Source organism: Oncorhynchus kisutch, linkage group LG17 (genome assembly GCF_002021735.2).
Source record: "Oncorhynchus kisutch isolate 150728-3 linkage group LG17, Okis_V2, whole genome shotgun sequence".
Lineage (NCBI taxonomy): Eukaryota > Metazoa > Chordata > Actinopteri > Salmoniformes > Salmonidae > Oncorhynchus > Oncorhynchus kisutch.
The window spans coordinates 66,710,657-66,727,957 of NC_034190.2; the positions used below are offsets into that span (position 1 = coordinate 66,710,657).

General features: G+C 36.7%; 1 protein-coding gene and 1 non-coding gene across 5 annotated transcripts in view; both read left to right on the plus strand.

Moving 5' to 3' along the window:
- LOC109907027 (calmodulin-binding transcription activator 1) overlaps positions 1 to 17,301 on the plus strand; it is a 642,956-nt gene that overhangs the window by 16,718 nt on the left and 608,937 nt on the right. For all 4 annotated transcript variants that reach the window (XM_031794415.1, XM_031794413.1, XM_031794416.1 and 1 more), the window contains one exon: positions 6,057 to 6,160. In XM_031794415.1, the coding sequence (XP_031650275.1) occupies positions 6,057 to 6,160 (104 nt within the window). The remainder of the gene's footprint in view (positions 1 to 6,056; positions 6,161 to 17,301) is intronic.
- On the plus strand, positions 5,579 to 5,633 carry LOC116354528 (U7 small nuclear RNA). Its single transcript, XR_004203864.1, has one exon. It is a non-coding gene; the product is annotated as a U7 small nuclear RNA (small nuclear RNA).

The window sequence follows — 17,301 nt, forward strand, 5'->3', positions numbered from 1 at the left end:
AGCTATAGAAAAGCCTGCTGGAGAACATCTGAGGATCGCTGGAATAACATGAACAAATTGACGATGTGGGCCTAATAAACGGGAGAAAAGATGCTTCAGTTTAGCATTTGAAACAAGTTCTGTGGTTCGTTGTCTGCTCTCCAAAGAGAGATACAGCCTATAGCCTAATAACAGGAGGTGAACGTTAGGTGGAGAACACCCTCCTAAGGTGCTTAAGTTAAGAGGTAGTTAAATGAACTCTGACTGAACAAATCTGGTATACAGGGCTTAGACAGACAACCATTTAAAATCTGAAACATAGATCCAATGTCTTAAACATTTTGGTCTTGAACTATAAGACCACTTGTAGTTGGGAAATTTAAGGTGAATAAAGTTCCTATTCAGTTTAGAGCTGGGGTTCTCAAACATTTTTGGCCCACGACCCCATTTTGATATCTGAAAATTCTCGCGACTTCAACCATGTGAAAAAAAATGATGTAATTAACATCCAATGTTAACTTTTTTACTTGGGGCTCTGGTAGTCAATTAAATAACATTCTAACACTGTTTCTGATTGTCTTCTCAACTCACCATCACATACTTTTAATGTGGGGCTAATGACAGTCAATTGGAAATTAGTCTAATGTATCTTATCTCACCACCACTAATGAGATGGATGTGTTTGATGCATGTCACGTTGGAGCTTCTCAAAGTCAGGGGACGTGGTCAACAGCGCACACCTCATCTCTGCTGTCACATCCAACCTGGATCGATATTTGGTTTTAATGCAGACGAAAGCACTGAATCCAGCTTCAAACAGATATGAGCTGGTGAAGGTTACCAGGAAACTGAAAAATACGAGGTCAAATCATGACGTCAGTGATCTGCAGGTCGGATGACCCTTTCAAAGCGATTTTTCCCAGTCTGAGCTCGTTTTTTTCTTCCAAGCGTCGGAGGTGAGCAGTCATCACTCACGTGTGATACTTACTGATGCTGTTTTCTGTTAGAAACATGCACAGCCTAGTGAAGGGGGCATGATTCGCTTTTGAAAGACTCTCCAATAAGAATTCTTTCCACTGAATCCACTGATTTGGTCACACATCTGAAGAAGGTTTTTGTATTTCCCCTGCATGCTTGTGTTCAGTTCATTCAGTTTCCCAAATATGTCTTATACATAGGCAAGGAGACACATTTTATTTTCATTACACAGAAAGTCAACAAAGTCTGTTTTTTTTAGCATCCATTTTGAATGACAACAGTGTGTCATTGTGAAAAATCTGAAAAATCTTTCCAGCATTCCCCCTCGATAACCACCGAGCCTCGGTGTGAAATATAACATTGTCATGCTCCGATATCATATCTCCATGTAGTTTTGCAAACAGGTGGCGAGTTAACAGTTTAGGTTACCTCCTGCAGTATATCACCGAGTTCTGTGCATAAAATATTAAACCGGGGTAGATTTTTTATTGATGTTGTCAACAGCTACTCTCCTTTTTGTTCACCTGGAAATTCCCATTACACCACTCAGAGAGCTTTTTGAGACATTATCCAAAACATTTTATGACCAGGTTTTAAGGACGTTTTATCAATGGCTTGATGTTGAATTCAGTAGTGCAGTACATATTCTTGATTTCTAAAATGAAATTGTAGTGACATTGAATACAATAATTATTGAGTCTCTCTGACGGAGTCTCTCCCCTCGATGATGTCATCTGAGGGTATGTCATAGGTTAGCATTGATCATTGGCAGAGCTCCATGGTGGGATAGGCTGGCTGGCGAGTGGGCCTGCTGCTGCTCTGTTGAGGATTGATTTCAAGAGCAGGCAGTCGGAGAACTCTGCTCTGTTTGTACTATAGAGAGGGAGGTGAGAGATGGCTTCCCCTGGACACAACTGGTTCAATCTGAGTGTGGTCTGGTCTGCCTTTAAGCATCACCTTTAATGTTTGAGCCAGGACTCAGTGGACTGTGGACTCATGGCTTCTCATTAGAAAACAAACAACAGATAAACATTCCGCAGGCAGAGTGTGTGACACATGCTGAAAGCCAATCCACAGTTAGAAAAAATGTAGAAAATGCAATTAGTCCAACAATAGCTAATTGGTCTAGTCTTAAAAAGAAAAAGAAAACATTTCATTATAAGGTGATAGTTGTTTGTTTTTTCCCCTTTTCATTATGTGCTTCTCTTTTTGTTTTGTGTGATTCTTTCCCTTATTACCTATTTAGTTGTTTCCCTAATTTGCCCATGTCCCGTTTTCCCTCTCATTTCCCTGCCTGATACATCTCTGATCATTCAGCTCCATCCTGTTTACCTCTGATGACAACAATAACACCACTTTGGTGGAACCTACAAGCAGATGCTGTACGGGTTTGGTAATTGGGCGAAACGAATGATTACAGATACCTGTTCATCTCATATAAAAAGAGTTTACACACGCAGAATTTCCAGGTACAGTTGGATGCAGCAAACGGCTACAGATCTACAAATCCATCTCTACTACCGGCTCCCTGTGGGAGCAACACTAAACACGGCTCTGATGTTTCTCTTCCTCCCTGATCAGGTGGCTGGAACAGCAGTTTGTTTGTACCATCTGAATGAATAATGGGATTGTACAAGCTAGGGCCTACTCGGCCTAGGCTATAAATTCTGTTCCCTTTCAATAGGTCTCTTGACATAGGCCTAGTACACGACTGGAATGGAGGTTCTGTACTTAAAATCAAAGTATTTGCCATGGGCTCTCTGTGCATGGCCTCACCAGCATTGCTGAAAACTATGGAATTTTTTCAGCAGATGTGCCTTGATGTGTCACCAGTGACTTTAGTAGGAGGATGACAATCTGAGAAAGATGGTATTCCCCTGGTACTAAAGATGATGTATACCTCACACTGATATCCACCCCAACTCTAAAGCAAGTGTGGTTGCTTAAATTGTAATACCAAATCAGAAAGGTTCTATTATAAGGATATATTATGCAGTTCTATTATACGGTTCTATTATAATGTTCTATTATAAGGTTCTATTATACAGTTCTATTATAAGGTTATATTATACAGTTCTATTATACTGTTCTATTTTAAGGTTATATTATACAGTTCTATTATAAGGTTCTATTATAAGGTTCTATTATACGGTTCTATTATAATGTTCTATTATAAGGTTATATTATACAGTTCTATTATAAGGTTCTATTATAAGGTTATATTATACAGTTCTATTATACTGTTCTATTATAAGGTTATATTATACAGTTCTATTATAAGGTTCTATTATAAGGTTCTATTATAAGGTTATATTATACAGTTCTAATTATAAGGTTCTATTATACAGTTCTATTATGAGGTTATATTATAAGGTGCTATTATAGAGTTCTATTATAAGGTTCTATTATACAGTTCTATTATAAAGTTATATTATGCAGTTCTATTCTAAGGTTCTATTATACAATTATATTATACGGTTATATTATAAGGTTCTATTAAACCGTTCTATTATAAGGTTATATTATAAGGTTATATTATACAGTTCTATTATAAGGTTCTATTATAAGGTTCTATTATACAGTTATATTATACAGTTCTATTATAAGGTTCTATTATACAGTTATATTATAAGGTTCTATTATACAGTTCTATTATAAGGTTCTATTATACAGTTCTATGATAAGGTTCTATTATACGGTTCTATTATAAGGTTCTATTATACAGTTCTATTATAAGGTTCTATAATGAAGTTCTATTATAAGGTTCTATTATACAGTTCTATTATACGGTTCTATTATACAGTTCTATTATAAGGTTCTATTATGAAGTTCTATTATAAGGTTCTATTATAAGGTTTTATTATAAGGTTCTATTATTATCATTCTACTAAAAATACCTCACAACTGGATAAGAAGATCAACATTTCTTTCACATATCAACAAATGTAATGGTAATTGGAAATAGTATTATTCAGTCTGAATCTTCACAACAAATATATCAGGAAGCAGTACAATTTGTTCAGCAGATGTGCCTTGATGGGTGACTTTAGTCGGAAGATGTAAAGCTGAGCAGGAATATTATTGTTTAGGCCCATAGCCAAAATGTAGGCCTACAAAACATAACACTGTCTATAATTGATCATTTTTGTTTTGTTATGTAAACACATTATTATTCAGTGTGAACTTCTCTCCTAACAAATAATTATCCAGAAAACTTGATTTACATAGTAGCCAAGGTTAGTGGGTTGTTTTCTTCGTACAGTAGCATTGCTTCCATTCTTTGAAAGGCCACCTGCTACTATGATGTCATGTCATTATGATTGGCAGCCAGTAGCTTCTCTCTGTCTTTAAACCCACCCTTAATGATAAGCTGTTGGCTGGGAATGAGATATGCTCATTTGGTATGTAAATTGCAAAAGCTATGGATGCATAGGCTTTCTAAAAGCTGTGTGTTTATGCTTACAAAAAAATATTATTTTAATTTCCTTGTAATATTCATCCCAAAGACTATATTAGTTTTGTTCATAATTATAAATTCACAGTAAATTTGGTCTCCAGACAAATAGAATTTGCACCCACTTAAGTCTTGGATGAAATGCCATCTGCATATTTGAATAGCAGGAATGAGGAGGCAGTGCAACTTGAATGAGCAATAGGACCTTAAACAGCATGGGCCTAATGCATGATTGTATCTAAGCATGTCTCCTCTGCACTGAATTTGCTACATAATCTTTATGAAATGATTGTGAAATGTAACATGACGTGTAACCATGTAAAGCAATGGGCTTTCTATTGACTAGGTTAGGCCTACTCTCTTTCAATAATTCACTGAATTATGGTATTATGATTGGGCTTTTACATTTTGTGCATTAGGCCCCATGGTTCTCTTTGTGAATCTGGAAACATTTATGTAAAAATAAAGTTAGTGGACAACTTTAGGAGATGGATATAATCGACAGATAATAACAAGTGTGTAATTAAAGCCGATTCACAGATAAGGCTACAGACAGTATCATTGCTTCAGAACGACATTGATTTGACTGGGCTGCCAAGCCCTTTGAAACTGGGAGAAGAGGGGAAGATACAACACAGCTTTAATTTCCCTACTCAACAACTTGTTGGCCTGTTTCCTTTTTGTATCATCCACTGGCATTTGAGCTTGTGTGAAAGGATGTGGTCCCACTTCAGCTTTCAGTTTGAATCACTGAAACAGTGGAGAGTGCTCACATGAAAAAATACTACAGTTTACTATAGAATAATACAGTACTTACTATAGAATTCTATAGTAAACTGTAGCATAAGCTACTGTAGAATACTACACTACACACTGTAGTATCCCTCTATCATGTGTAGTACTTACTATAGAATGTTGTATTATACTGTAGAATATTGTAGTAAATACTACAGTAATGTCTGCAAAAACACTACAGTCCTACACTTTTTTTAATGAGCTATAGTAAATACTACAGTATTTCATTTGTACATACCCTGCCCATGCCCCTCCCCCATGACTGAGAAACCTACATGTCAAGTAGAGACTATATATCGTGTTCCCTACAGGTTATCAAAAAGAGCAGAAGCTGGCCGTTCAGAACCCAGTCCTACCTACGTAAAGGTTATGGAAAATCAGCTCTTTTAGTATTTCTCCATTTGGTTTTCTGAAGGAGAAAGCCTCCACTTCAATGTCAAAGATAATAAAACAAAAACACTATAGTAAATACTACAGTAATGTCTGCAAAAACAGTAAGTACTACTGAACTACAGTAAATACTATAGTATAGTACAGTCTGCAAAAACACTACAGTAAATACTACAGTATACTACAGTCCACAAAAACACTACAGTAAATACTACAGTATACTACAGTCCACAAAAACACTACAGTAAATACTAAAAGTATACTTCTATCCGCAAAAACAACACATGAATTACTATAGTATATTCTACAGGTTTTTTTTCACTACAGTATTTATACTAAAAGCTGCCCCATCTATGACACAGTTCTGATTCCTCAGGTCTAACAAAAAAATCAAGAAACCCAAAAGGAGAAAGGAGCAAGCATGCACTGTAATGTGACTTATCTCTTTCTCTCTTTGCAGATGAACATGGACATTTGAAAATATACCTGCCCAAAAAGCTGCTTGAATGTCTACCAAAATGTTCGTCGCTGCCAAAGGAGAGACACAGGTGGAACACCAATGAGGTATGGCCCCTTCTTCTCCTCGCCACTCTGTGGTTATCATTGCAAATGTTTCTGATGTCCTCCGTGACAATGTAAAACCACTTCAGACACAAAATCAGCCATATTCTTCAGGGCTATAGGTATGAGCATTTGATTATTTTACTTAAACTTAACTTCGGCTATACTGTGTTTTAAATGAGTTAGCAAAGGAACATTTAATTCAAACATTTTTGTGCATTAAATCTAATTTATAAGTATTTTATTCATACTGGCAAAGTACATATTATCTAAAAGTATCTTGATTGTCTTCTGTGTAGAATCACATGATTCCATTTATTTAGGTTCCAACATCAACACATGTTTTTGCAGCTGACAGAATTAGTTTGCAATGTAATTGGTTCCTGTCACCTAGTTTCCCCTTTCCTGTTTTTGTTTGGGACTGTTGTCTAGCTGCCAACAGTAAGACAAGGAGGTAGAATGTATGATACAGAATTGAGCATGTACACCATCTATTGAACAGTTAAGATGGTGATTTTCATCATGTGCATGCCCACTGTACATTATGAAAACCACTGTAAAAGAGGAATAGGCTCATTTTGTGTTTAGCTGCTGTATAAAGGAAATTGGAGAGCATGATGGCCGATCTTAATTGGAGGTTTCATCTGTATTGTGAGCACAGTGTCATTGAGCTCCTTAAAGGGATACTCTGGGATTTTGGCAGTGAAGAGCTTTACTGTCTACTTCCCCAGAGTCAGATGAACTCGTGGATACCATTTTTAGGTCTCTGCTTGCAGTTTGAAGGAAGTCGCTAACTAGCGCTAGAAAAATTGCTAACTACTGTTTGCACAATGACTGGAAGTTTATGGTAACTGCTAGCATGCTAATAGATACCATAGACTTCCAGTCATTGCACTAACGCTAGTTAGCATTGGCTCCCAAACTACCTCCAACTTCCTTCATACTGGATGCAGAGACATAAAAATGGTATCCACGAGTTCATCTAACTCTGGGGAAGTAGATAAAGGGCCTCGTTGCCCTTCAATCCCAAAGTATCCCTTTAAGTATAGTGCGACCTTGATGATGCTCACTGGCTGAATAAAGCACTAAGCCTACACACATAAGAACTTGCAACAGTCTATTTTCACCTATGTATCTGTGGAATAAGAGCTAGATCATTGATGTGTCTTATCGCTTAGCTTATGTTTATTTTTACGTTACCCATTCTTAAAGGAATTGCTGTTTGGCCTCAACCATAAATGTAACTGTCAATCACACCTGGGTTCTTATTCAGTGAGGTTGTATTCATCCAGCATTATGTAGAACTCATAATGTTAACATAAACAAGTATTTAGCATAGGTTGCATAAGCCTAGAGGTGTTTCACATTTCATATACTGTATCACACCAATAAGAAAAGATAACACAACTTGTTTAGCTTTCTGTCCCAGAAAATGAAAGTGCAAAATGTTTTGATTTGTATGCCCATGTGAAAGGAAATCACAGAAGCCATTTGCTCCGGCTGTCCTTGACCTATAGGCCAGCCATTTAAATGACTTCTTTTCTTTTCAGTACAGCTACTTTATCATTTAATGGAAGTGAGACAGTGTCTTGCTTGATGTTCACATTTTATTTGTCGTTCATGTTCAATCTCTTTTTGGGGTATGGGTTCTCTCTCTAGTCTACGTACGTGGAGACGTGGAGACTAAACATTATTTAGCTTGCTGCCTAATGCTGGATGGATTTTGAATGATTGCAATTACAAAAGTTTCTCTAAGGAAATTCATAAGCTGCTGCCAGTGAAGGCATTGCTGCATGTATAATACAATTGATCCCAATGAAGCAAACGTGGTGGTTTCAGCACATTAACCGACAGGCAATGGAATCATCAGAGGAGCCCAGGCAAAGAAAAGCAGCACTGTTTTAATTGTATAATGGAGCACAGTGATTGGTCTCAGCCCCCCTTTCATAACTTACCTGTCACTCCCACATCAACTCAGGCCCTGCCAAACCTCTAGAGTTACAAATCATAATCCACCCTCTCTTAAAGGTGTTTTTATGAAATACTAAGGCATTTTGATTCTTCAACAGTGAAGTGTTTTTTTTTCATGTAGTGACAAGTATTTGTGCTTGAATGTGCTGTATAAGGAATTCATGACAGTAATAAGATGGAGACAGAGAGAGAAGGAAGCCGTTTTTAGTATGACATTCAAGCGTCAAGTTTTGTCTGAATTCTGTCACCACTTTTCCTCTGGGTGCAGGTCAATTTAGTTCAATGATCCCATGGCTTTAATTTCAAATATTGATCTCGATTTTGATATAATTAGTTGTTAATGAGTGAATCAATCTAATTAGATGCATGAAGATTTGATCAAAGTCACTGCCACTACTAATGAGAGGAAATTAAAGCGATGTGCAAAACCCAGCCACCCGTACTTTTGATTACAAATTTGGGCCAGAAATACTGTCATCATTGGTTTTCTAATTAATTGAGTGAAAAACAAGTGGAAGCGTCAGCACAAACATGACAGGAGATTATTCATGTTATCCGTACCACAAGACAAAAGTCCTTACTTCTATTGTGTTTGTTGTTTAGATGATTTGCACAGCAATCTATCTGATGTGTATTAACCCATCAGCCTTTTGGAGTAGCCTAATTCTGCTGCAAAGTCCTACACATAAACATACACTTTTACATCGCTGCATTAGACATCTCAGTCTATCTTTCTCTCAGTCTGCCTCTCTTCTCCATAAGAAAAGTCAAATAATCCACCTTCATGTTTTCTAATTGAGTCTGCTGTTGTTTCTCCTGTCCGACCTGTAGTGTTCTGCTAGCAGTTTAAATTCATTAATGTATTTTGAAATTGATTTCATAAATGTAAGCACTTGTTGTTGGCTACAGCTGTTGTCATGTCATTTATTACTAACAACACAAACAACAGACATGTTATTAAAAGGCAGACCAAGTTATGTCACTGGTATTATTTATTTGAAATGTTTGTACATATATTGCCATGTGGGTTTAGGATTAACGTCTTAGGTAAGGTACCTCCTGTCAGGTTTTTCCAATAGCACAACCAAAAAGCATCAATCCTAATTATGTTGCACGATGTGCGTTAGAGCTGTGGAGCAATACTTTCCAGGGTTGAGGACAGAGAAGGAGACCGAGGTAACCTTCCCTAAAATCAAGGGCGTTTCCCTTTCATGAGCACCATGCGAAGTGAACCAGTGTCTCTCTCTCTTTGCTGTGGCTCGTTGGTGGCAGGCAGACAGACAGACAGACAGGCAGGCAGGCAGGCAGGCAGACACACAGACAGACAGACAGACAGGCAGGCAGGCAGGCAGGCAGGCAGGCAGGCAGGCAGGCAGGCAGGCAGGCAGGCAGGCAGGCAGGCAGGCAGGCAGGCAGGCAGGCAGGCAGGCAGGGGATTACAGAGTCTCTTGTCGGCAGCGATTGTGTGACTCTTAGCGAAAGTGACACCTCATCAATTCTCTGCATATTCCTGGCGCTGGTTCAGCATGCCTAATGCCACCTTGTTGTTTTTCTCCCCCTCTGATTAAACTCAACATTGTGGGGGTATAGAGAGTGCATTTGATGACCACTTTAGCTTGAATGCAGGATTCAATACAACTGCTCTCAAACTAAATGCTTTCCTAAAACCTAAATGATCATAAAGTGTGTAGCTATTGTCATACTGCCCACGGAAGGCCATTTCACTTCTCTTTGAATACAAAAGTATCTGGTTAGATAGCACCTCAAGAAAATATGCCTTTCTCACCTTTCTGTATTGTGTAAAGGCCACATCCCTTATAGGGTCTATAGGTTGGAAAGGTCTTGGTTTCTCCCTTGTTGCTGAATAAGTGTTAGTCATCCCTCCATAGGTGGAAGAGATTCGCTCCTCCTGCCCCAAATGTGTATCGGAATGGAGGAACGAGGGTGTGAAGAGAGCTAATGCCGAGCTATTAATTTCTATCTCATTCTCCCTATTCCCCTGTGTACGTTTATGGGGAGAAGGTGTGCATGAATACATTTCAAGCATTTACTGGAAAATTAGATAAACCAATCTGATCAAAATGCAAGGGAAGAAAGCGGGCGGAGGAAGGGAAGGGGGCTGGCGTCAGTAACTCTGAAGCAGCCTCAGCCTCTCTCAGAGCTGCTGATAGGCAGGCACGCTGCTCTCAGCTTCTAAATTGTCAAAGTGAGATTAAGAGGAAATATGGGGCAAGCTTGACAATTTAGTTGACACAACCATAGCAGAAAGAAAGGGATGTTTTTAAAGAAATTACAAGGAGGGCATGTCAGAAACCTGTTTTCTCATGGAGGGAAGTATTAGATTTGTACAATTTGTAAACCGTTGAATGTGTTTCTTGTTTGTCTATCTTTTTACGTATTTGTCTATATGTTTATATATGTTTACAACAAGCAAGTTGAAGATATCAAAATAGGGGCATTGGGGAATAATAAAATATTGTATGGAATACATTTGTACTGTAGTGAGGACGTCTCTAGAGTAATGCAAGGTCTCTCATGATCAGGTGAAACGTCAATTGCTATGGAAATGCTGGGATGTGTTTTTCAATTATGTTAAAGGTAATTATGATGCAACTATGATGGTGATACGATATGGATTACAATTATGAATATTAAGGCTATACGCATTACGTTACACACATAGACAGTCAAACAAGCAAATTGCCAGAGTTATTATTTATTTGGACATCACACATTACAGTCTTATTCTTATACAGACATCATACACACTCTCATTATATCATATCCAATATCATACACATCAACCTACTCATATTTGTTACACACATAATTTGTCTCAATTTTCTAACATCTGTGGCATTGGTTCACAGGCAAACAGGCAAGGGAATAAAAAAAATATTGCTAGAACCTATTTCTTGAATTCTTAATATCAGACATTTCAAAGCTCTAGTTTTGACCTTCATAATACCTCTGATGGCAGTAACTTTACAAGTACTAATTATGGTCAATTTAGCCTGAGAATAGTATCTAGTTATGGTAAGGGGTGAAATAAATATAGCTAGTTATAAATGTAATGACTTGGCAGATTATCAAAACAGAAGATCAGTCTTTACATGGCTAAAAGAAAAGGAATATAACATATACTGTTTACAGGGAACTCAGTCTACATCCTTAGATGAAGTTGCGTGGAAAAAGGAATGGGGTGGTGAAATCATTTTCTGTCATGGATAAAGGAACTCAAAGGGTGTGATGATATTAATTAACAAAAATGTTGATCTGAATGTGCAAATAATGATGGAATCAGGAATGATTCGCAAGCTAGGTGGATCCTGTTGAATATGAAAGTGGACGAAAAAGAGATTTGGCTCATGAATCTATATTGTCCAAATCAGGATGATCCACACTTCTTCGAAAACATTTATACCAATTTATTGAACTTACAGGCAACAAATTATCTAATCATTATGGTAGAACACTACAACACAGTGTTAAGTACCTAAATGGACCATGAAGGTAATCACTCTACAGACTGTCATCACCGTGCCCTTAAGGAAATCACAAATATTATGTACACATTAGAAATAGTGGATATTTGGAGACTAAAAAACCTTTTGTCTCTTTCTCTCTTGCGTCAAAGGTTAAAAAAGTTTTAATAGGAGACAGAATGCCATCAGATCATCATCTAATTGGCATTCACATAACTCTTATAGATTTTCCACATGGACGTGGATATTGGAAATTTAATCAAAGTTTACTGGAGGACAACTTATGTTTAACTAAGACAAAATAATTTATAACAACATTTTCCCAGTTTAATATAGGTTCAGCAAATCCCCTTATTGTTTGGGATACCTTTAAATGTATCTTCATGAGTCATTCAATTCAATATTCATCAATAATAATAAAAAAGCCGTTTCTGGCTAAGGAAACAAGATTAACTATGGAAATCCATAAAATAATAGTACAGGTAGATAGCAATAAAAAACGACACTACAGAGATACAAAATAAGTTAGAGGACAAACGAAAAGAACTTGAGGAACTTATTCAAGAACGATCTAATGTAATCTATTTAAAAAACTGGATGGAATATGGAGAAAAATGCACAAAATTCTTCCTGATTCTCCAATACAGGAACGCTAACAAAAATAATTTGCAGAAACTCGTTACTGAAGACGGAGTCATCTATGAATCTCCGAATAATATTTTAAAAGAGGAAGCAAATTATTTTCGGCAGATGTTCTCTTTTCCGTCTCATCCTCTCCCACTGAATGAAGATTACGGTAAGGAATTCTTTCCAAATAATCAAAAAAATGGAAAATTAACAAATGTACAGAAAGATCAGTGCGAATGCCAAATTACAGAGGAATAACTTTTTGAGGCTATTAAATCCTTTCAGTCTGGAAAAACCCCAGGGCTTGATGGCATACCGGTAGAGGTATATCAAGTATTTTTTGATATAATAAAAGCTCCATTGTTAGATTGTTTTAACTACTCCTATCAAAATGGTAGTCTGTCAGGTACTCAGCAGGAAGGTCTAATTTCTCTATTATTTAAACAAAACCCAGATGGCAAATATAAAGACCCAGTCTATCTAAAAAACTGAAGGCCCCTTACACTTCAATGTTGTGATGGAAAAATACTAGCAAAATGCATAGCACTCAGAATTAAAAGGGTTTTTACCAGGTATTGTTCATCCTGATCAGACAGGTTTTTTACCTGAACGATACATTGGAGATAATATACAACAACTACTAGAAATAATAGAACATCATGAAACATATAAGAAGCCAGGAATGCCATTTATAGCGGATATTGAAAAGGCATTTGATAAAGTAAGACTGGATTTTATTTATAAATGCCTGGATTTTTTAAATTTCAGTAATTCTCTTATAAAATGGGTAAAAATATTGTATAGCAACCACAGGTGTAAAATAGTAAATAACGGCTACTTCTCAGAGAGTTTTGAGTTAAACAAGGGTGTCCGCTGTCACCATATCTATTTGTTATGGTCATCGAAATGCTAGCTATTAAAATAAGATCCAATAACAACAGAGGATTATAAATCCAAGGATTAAAAACAAAGGTGTCCATGTATGTCGATGACTCAAGTTTTATGTTAAGTCCGCAAGCTAGATCCCTGCAACATCTCATTAAAGAGCTAAATAATGTTTCTGTGCTCTCTGGACTAAAACCTAATTATGATAGGTGTACAATATTACGTATTGGATCCTTAAAAAATACACGTTTTACATTACCCTGCAGTTTACCTATAAAATGGGCTGATGGTGAAGTAGACATACTCGGTATTCATATCACAAAAGATATAAATAAGCTCTCCACAATGAATTTCAATAGAAAACTTGTAAAAATAGACAAGATCCTGCAATTATGGAGAGGTAAATACCTGTCCATTTATGGAAAAATTAACTCCTTAGTCATATCAGTTTACTCACTTAATTATGGCGCTGCCTACTCCTGATGATTCGTTTTTCAAATCATATGAGCAAAAAATATTTCGCTTTATCTGGGACGCTAAACCAGACAAAATAAAACGAGCCCATCTATATAATGAATATGAATTGGGTGGATTGAGATTATTAAATATAAAAGCACAAAACCTTTCTCTAAAAGCTTCACTCATTCTAAAGTTTTATTTGAATCCTAAATGGTTCTCAAGTAGATTAATAAGAAAAGCTCATCCATTGCTTAAAAATGTTGCCTTTGTGCAGATTGCCATGTCTCATTTTCGATTAATTGAAAATGATACTTTTTTCAAAGTATCTGTCTTTTTCAAACAAGCATTGCAGAGCTGGCTACAATTTCATCCCCCTGGAAAGATAGAACAAATATTATGGCTGAACTCAAATGTGCTGGTTGATAAAATACCTGTATTTATGGGAAAGATGTTTGAAAAGGGTATTTTGTTCTTAAATTATATTGTAAATTGTAATGGTAGAGTTATGTCCTTCATGGAGTTATCAGAATTGTACGGGAAGGTCTGCTCAATCCAAGAGTACAACCAATTGATTACAGCATTGCCCCGAAAATGGAGGAGGTGGGTGGCAGTAGGAGGAGGTAGGGAACTGGTCTGTCTGCCCAATATAAAGGATCAAAACTGGCAGAGGAATAAAAATAGCATAAATAGGAAGTATACCAGTTTAATTTGAGGACCAGGATGTTGCCAACTGTGCCATAAAGATAGGAAAATAGTTGGGAAGAGATTTTTGATGTACCGATTCCAAAGATTCAAGACTTCGTGTTTTTCAGCTAAAATTATTAAATAGAATTCTTGCCACCAACAAAATGTGGTTTGGAATTGGAGACAAGTGGGAGTGGAGTTGCTGTGTGTGAGAGAGAGAATGATGTTCAAAATATAAAGGGGGAAATAAAGTCAAAATAAAACATAATGAAAGTACATTTGAATGACACTAAGTGGCAGTGTTTTTACAACTAATGCCAGTTTGCCTGAGACTGATGCCGTGCAGGTGTTTGTACACATGCATATACACACACTCTCATTCAAATAAACACATACAAGAACACACACATACATGTAATAGTGCCAGACATGCACACAAACATAAAGTAGGCATTGATGTTATGATTCCAGTTGTCCTTCATGTCCTTTGTTTTAAATGGATTATTAGTATTTATTTTTTTGCATTGTTGTCTGCTGTTTTCTTCTGTCTTTTCCTTTTTTCTCATTAGTTCATTCTCTTGGTTGTTTTTTGCATTGTTGTCTGCTGTTTTCTTCTGTCTTTTCCTTTTTTCTCATTAGTTCATTCTCTTGGTTGTTTTTTGCATTTTGCATTTGTATTTTTTTTCGGAGGGGGGGGCTGTGGGAGGGGTCTCGAATGTTTGAGGGACAGCTATTGGGGAACTGTGGGGGGGATCTTGATAGTGTCTTGATGCTGTATTGTTTGTCCTTCATGTTCTAATACTTTAATGTTACCCCTTCCTTATGTTTTTTTGTAATAAATAATAAAATAATAAAATAAAAATTGTGAACCACTCATAAAGAATAGGACGTTTTGTACCTCAAGTTCGGCTAATGCAGAGACTTTAAAATATTACCTATCGTTTGTATTTTATGGCAGAGTTTACATGTGTTACGTTGCATGACATTAACATCGATTTACATACAGACTATTAGGCTATTATCCCCCATAAAACTAAAGCTATTCCAATGTTTTTAGTCACTAAGACTAGCCACGCCTTTTCCTGTAGTCAAAGCATGTAGGCCTATCATTTTGTGTCATTGCTCTTTCTATTCAGTCAGCAGCCTTCACCCTTTTTTGTCTTTCTGAGAGGAGTAGGCTATAGGTCCAGGAGAAACAAATCCTACCCAGAATTCCTCTCAGGTCCGCAACCAAGTGATATTGTCTGCTGGCTGCTCTGGCAGCCATGACCTCTATTTTCCGGACAGTCTTGTTGAGATTAAAATATTTGTATAGAAATACACCTCACACACAAAGGGGCTTAAAGCTTAAATTCCTTTCCAGATCCAACAGAACCGCCTCCATGTTTAGGTTACCTCAGCATGGGAAGGTAGGAGGACCAGAGATATGTGGCAGAATTGCAATGCCATGCATAAGTGCTATTTTTATATGCATCACTTGCTCTTTGGCTCTTGTTGGAACTCTGTGTCCAGAGTCTCGGCCTGGCTTTATCATTGTGGGAATAAAACAACTGCATTCATTCTAGGGCTGTCTCCGACTAAAAAAATCTTAGTCGACTAAGAGTCGTTTTTCTATCAACCAATCGATTGGTCAAAATGTTATTACATGTATTTTTCCATATATAGACACATTCTATGTGTTTTAATTAAATCCACTATATGCACATAGTGTTTTATTTCTTGTATGTTGCTTTAAGCGTACTGTTTGATGAAATAATCAAGACACACAAATTACTAGAGGAAGTCCGACCACAATTTATTTGAGTGTGCCTGGCCCAGCTCAGACTTGCTGTGCTGTGTTAAAAAGAAAAGACGAGTGACTGTATGACTAGCATCTGTTGTCGCTCTCTCCTCCCTGCTGCAGCGACCACCACAGAACATCATCAGTGTGTATCGCACTGCACGTGTTGCTGAAGCTGCAACATAATTACAGCCATTTCTGACTGAAAAATGATGTCGCCGAAATCCTTAATTTATTTAGGAATAACATTCCCTATTCCCTCAACCCTTGCTCTCTTTACATGACACATGTATGCATCACATGCACATGACCAACAGGACCTGACCTATAGCATATCATAATCACATCAATAAATTGGTTATAACAGATTCTGAACACACATGTGACAGAGGACTTGACAAATAAACGAAAAATGGGGGAATGTTTACTGGTTGCTCAGGAGGTAAAGGGGAAGTCAGATGTGTGTAGTAATTTCACTAGTTGTAGAAAATACTGGAGATCAAGAAAAAGAAGGTAAGGAGCAAGTGCTGCGTTCATATTATGTGTTCAAACATGTGTTGTTAGATTAGAATAACGTTTTTCTGACCATTTGGAACAATGTGAACAACACTAAATAAATTATAAGCGTACCAGAGTCTCTTGTAAAGTTTATTTGTAAAACATTTTTTACAGCAAAGACTAAAAACAGTCGCATTCATTCATGAATGCAATTTCCGAAATTATTTTTTACGATAATTATTCAATAGTCACTTTGTTGTTTCATTTTGAAACTAAAATGCTTGATTGCATTTCAAATAAAGAATGTGTCGAATCCAGTGTGATGACATGAATGAAAACCTTATTGATTACTAAAGTAGCCTACTATATATAAGTATTGAAATATAGACCTAAATAAGTTAGGATATTAAGACTAAACAGGATGTGCTCTTAGTCCTACAGCTCAATGGTGGTTATACAAGTCTGCTATACTAAGCCTACTAATGATAATGACATTACTTATTATTATAAGGATGATCATAATAGTAATAATAACAATAACAAGGCGATAAAGCAAAAATGAGGGTTATTATTATTATAAATATAATTTTGCTGACAATTTGGAACAATGTAAACAACACTAAATATATTATAAATAATACCAGAGAGACTGCTCTCACAGAAAAAGTGTAAAGCCTTTATTACAGCATAGGAAAGATTAAAAACAGCAGAATTTGTGAAATTGTTTGTCCGACAGGTGGTTGCGTGAGGCTTTG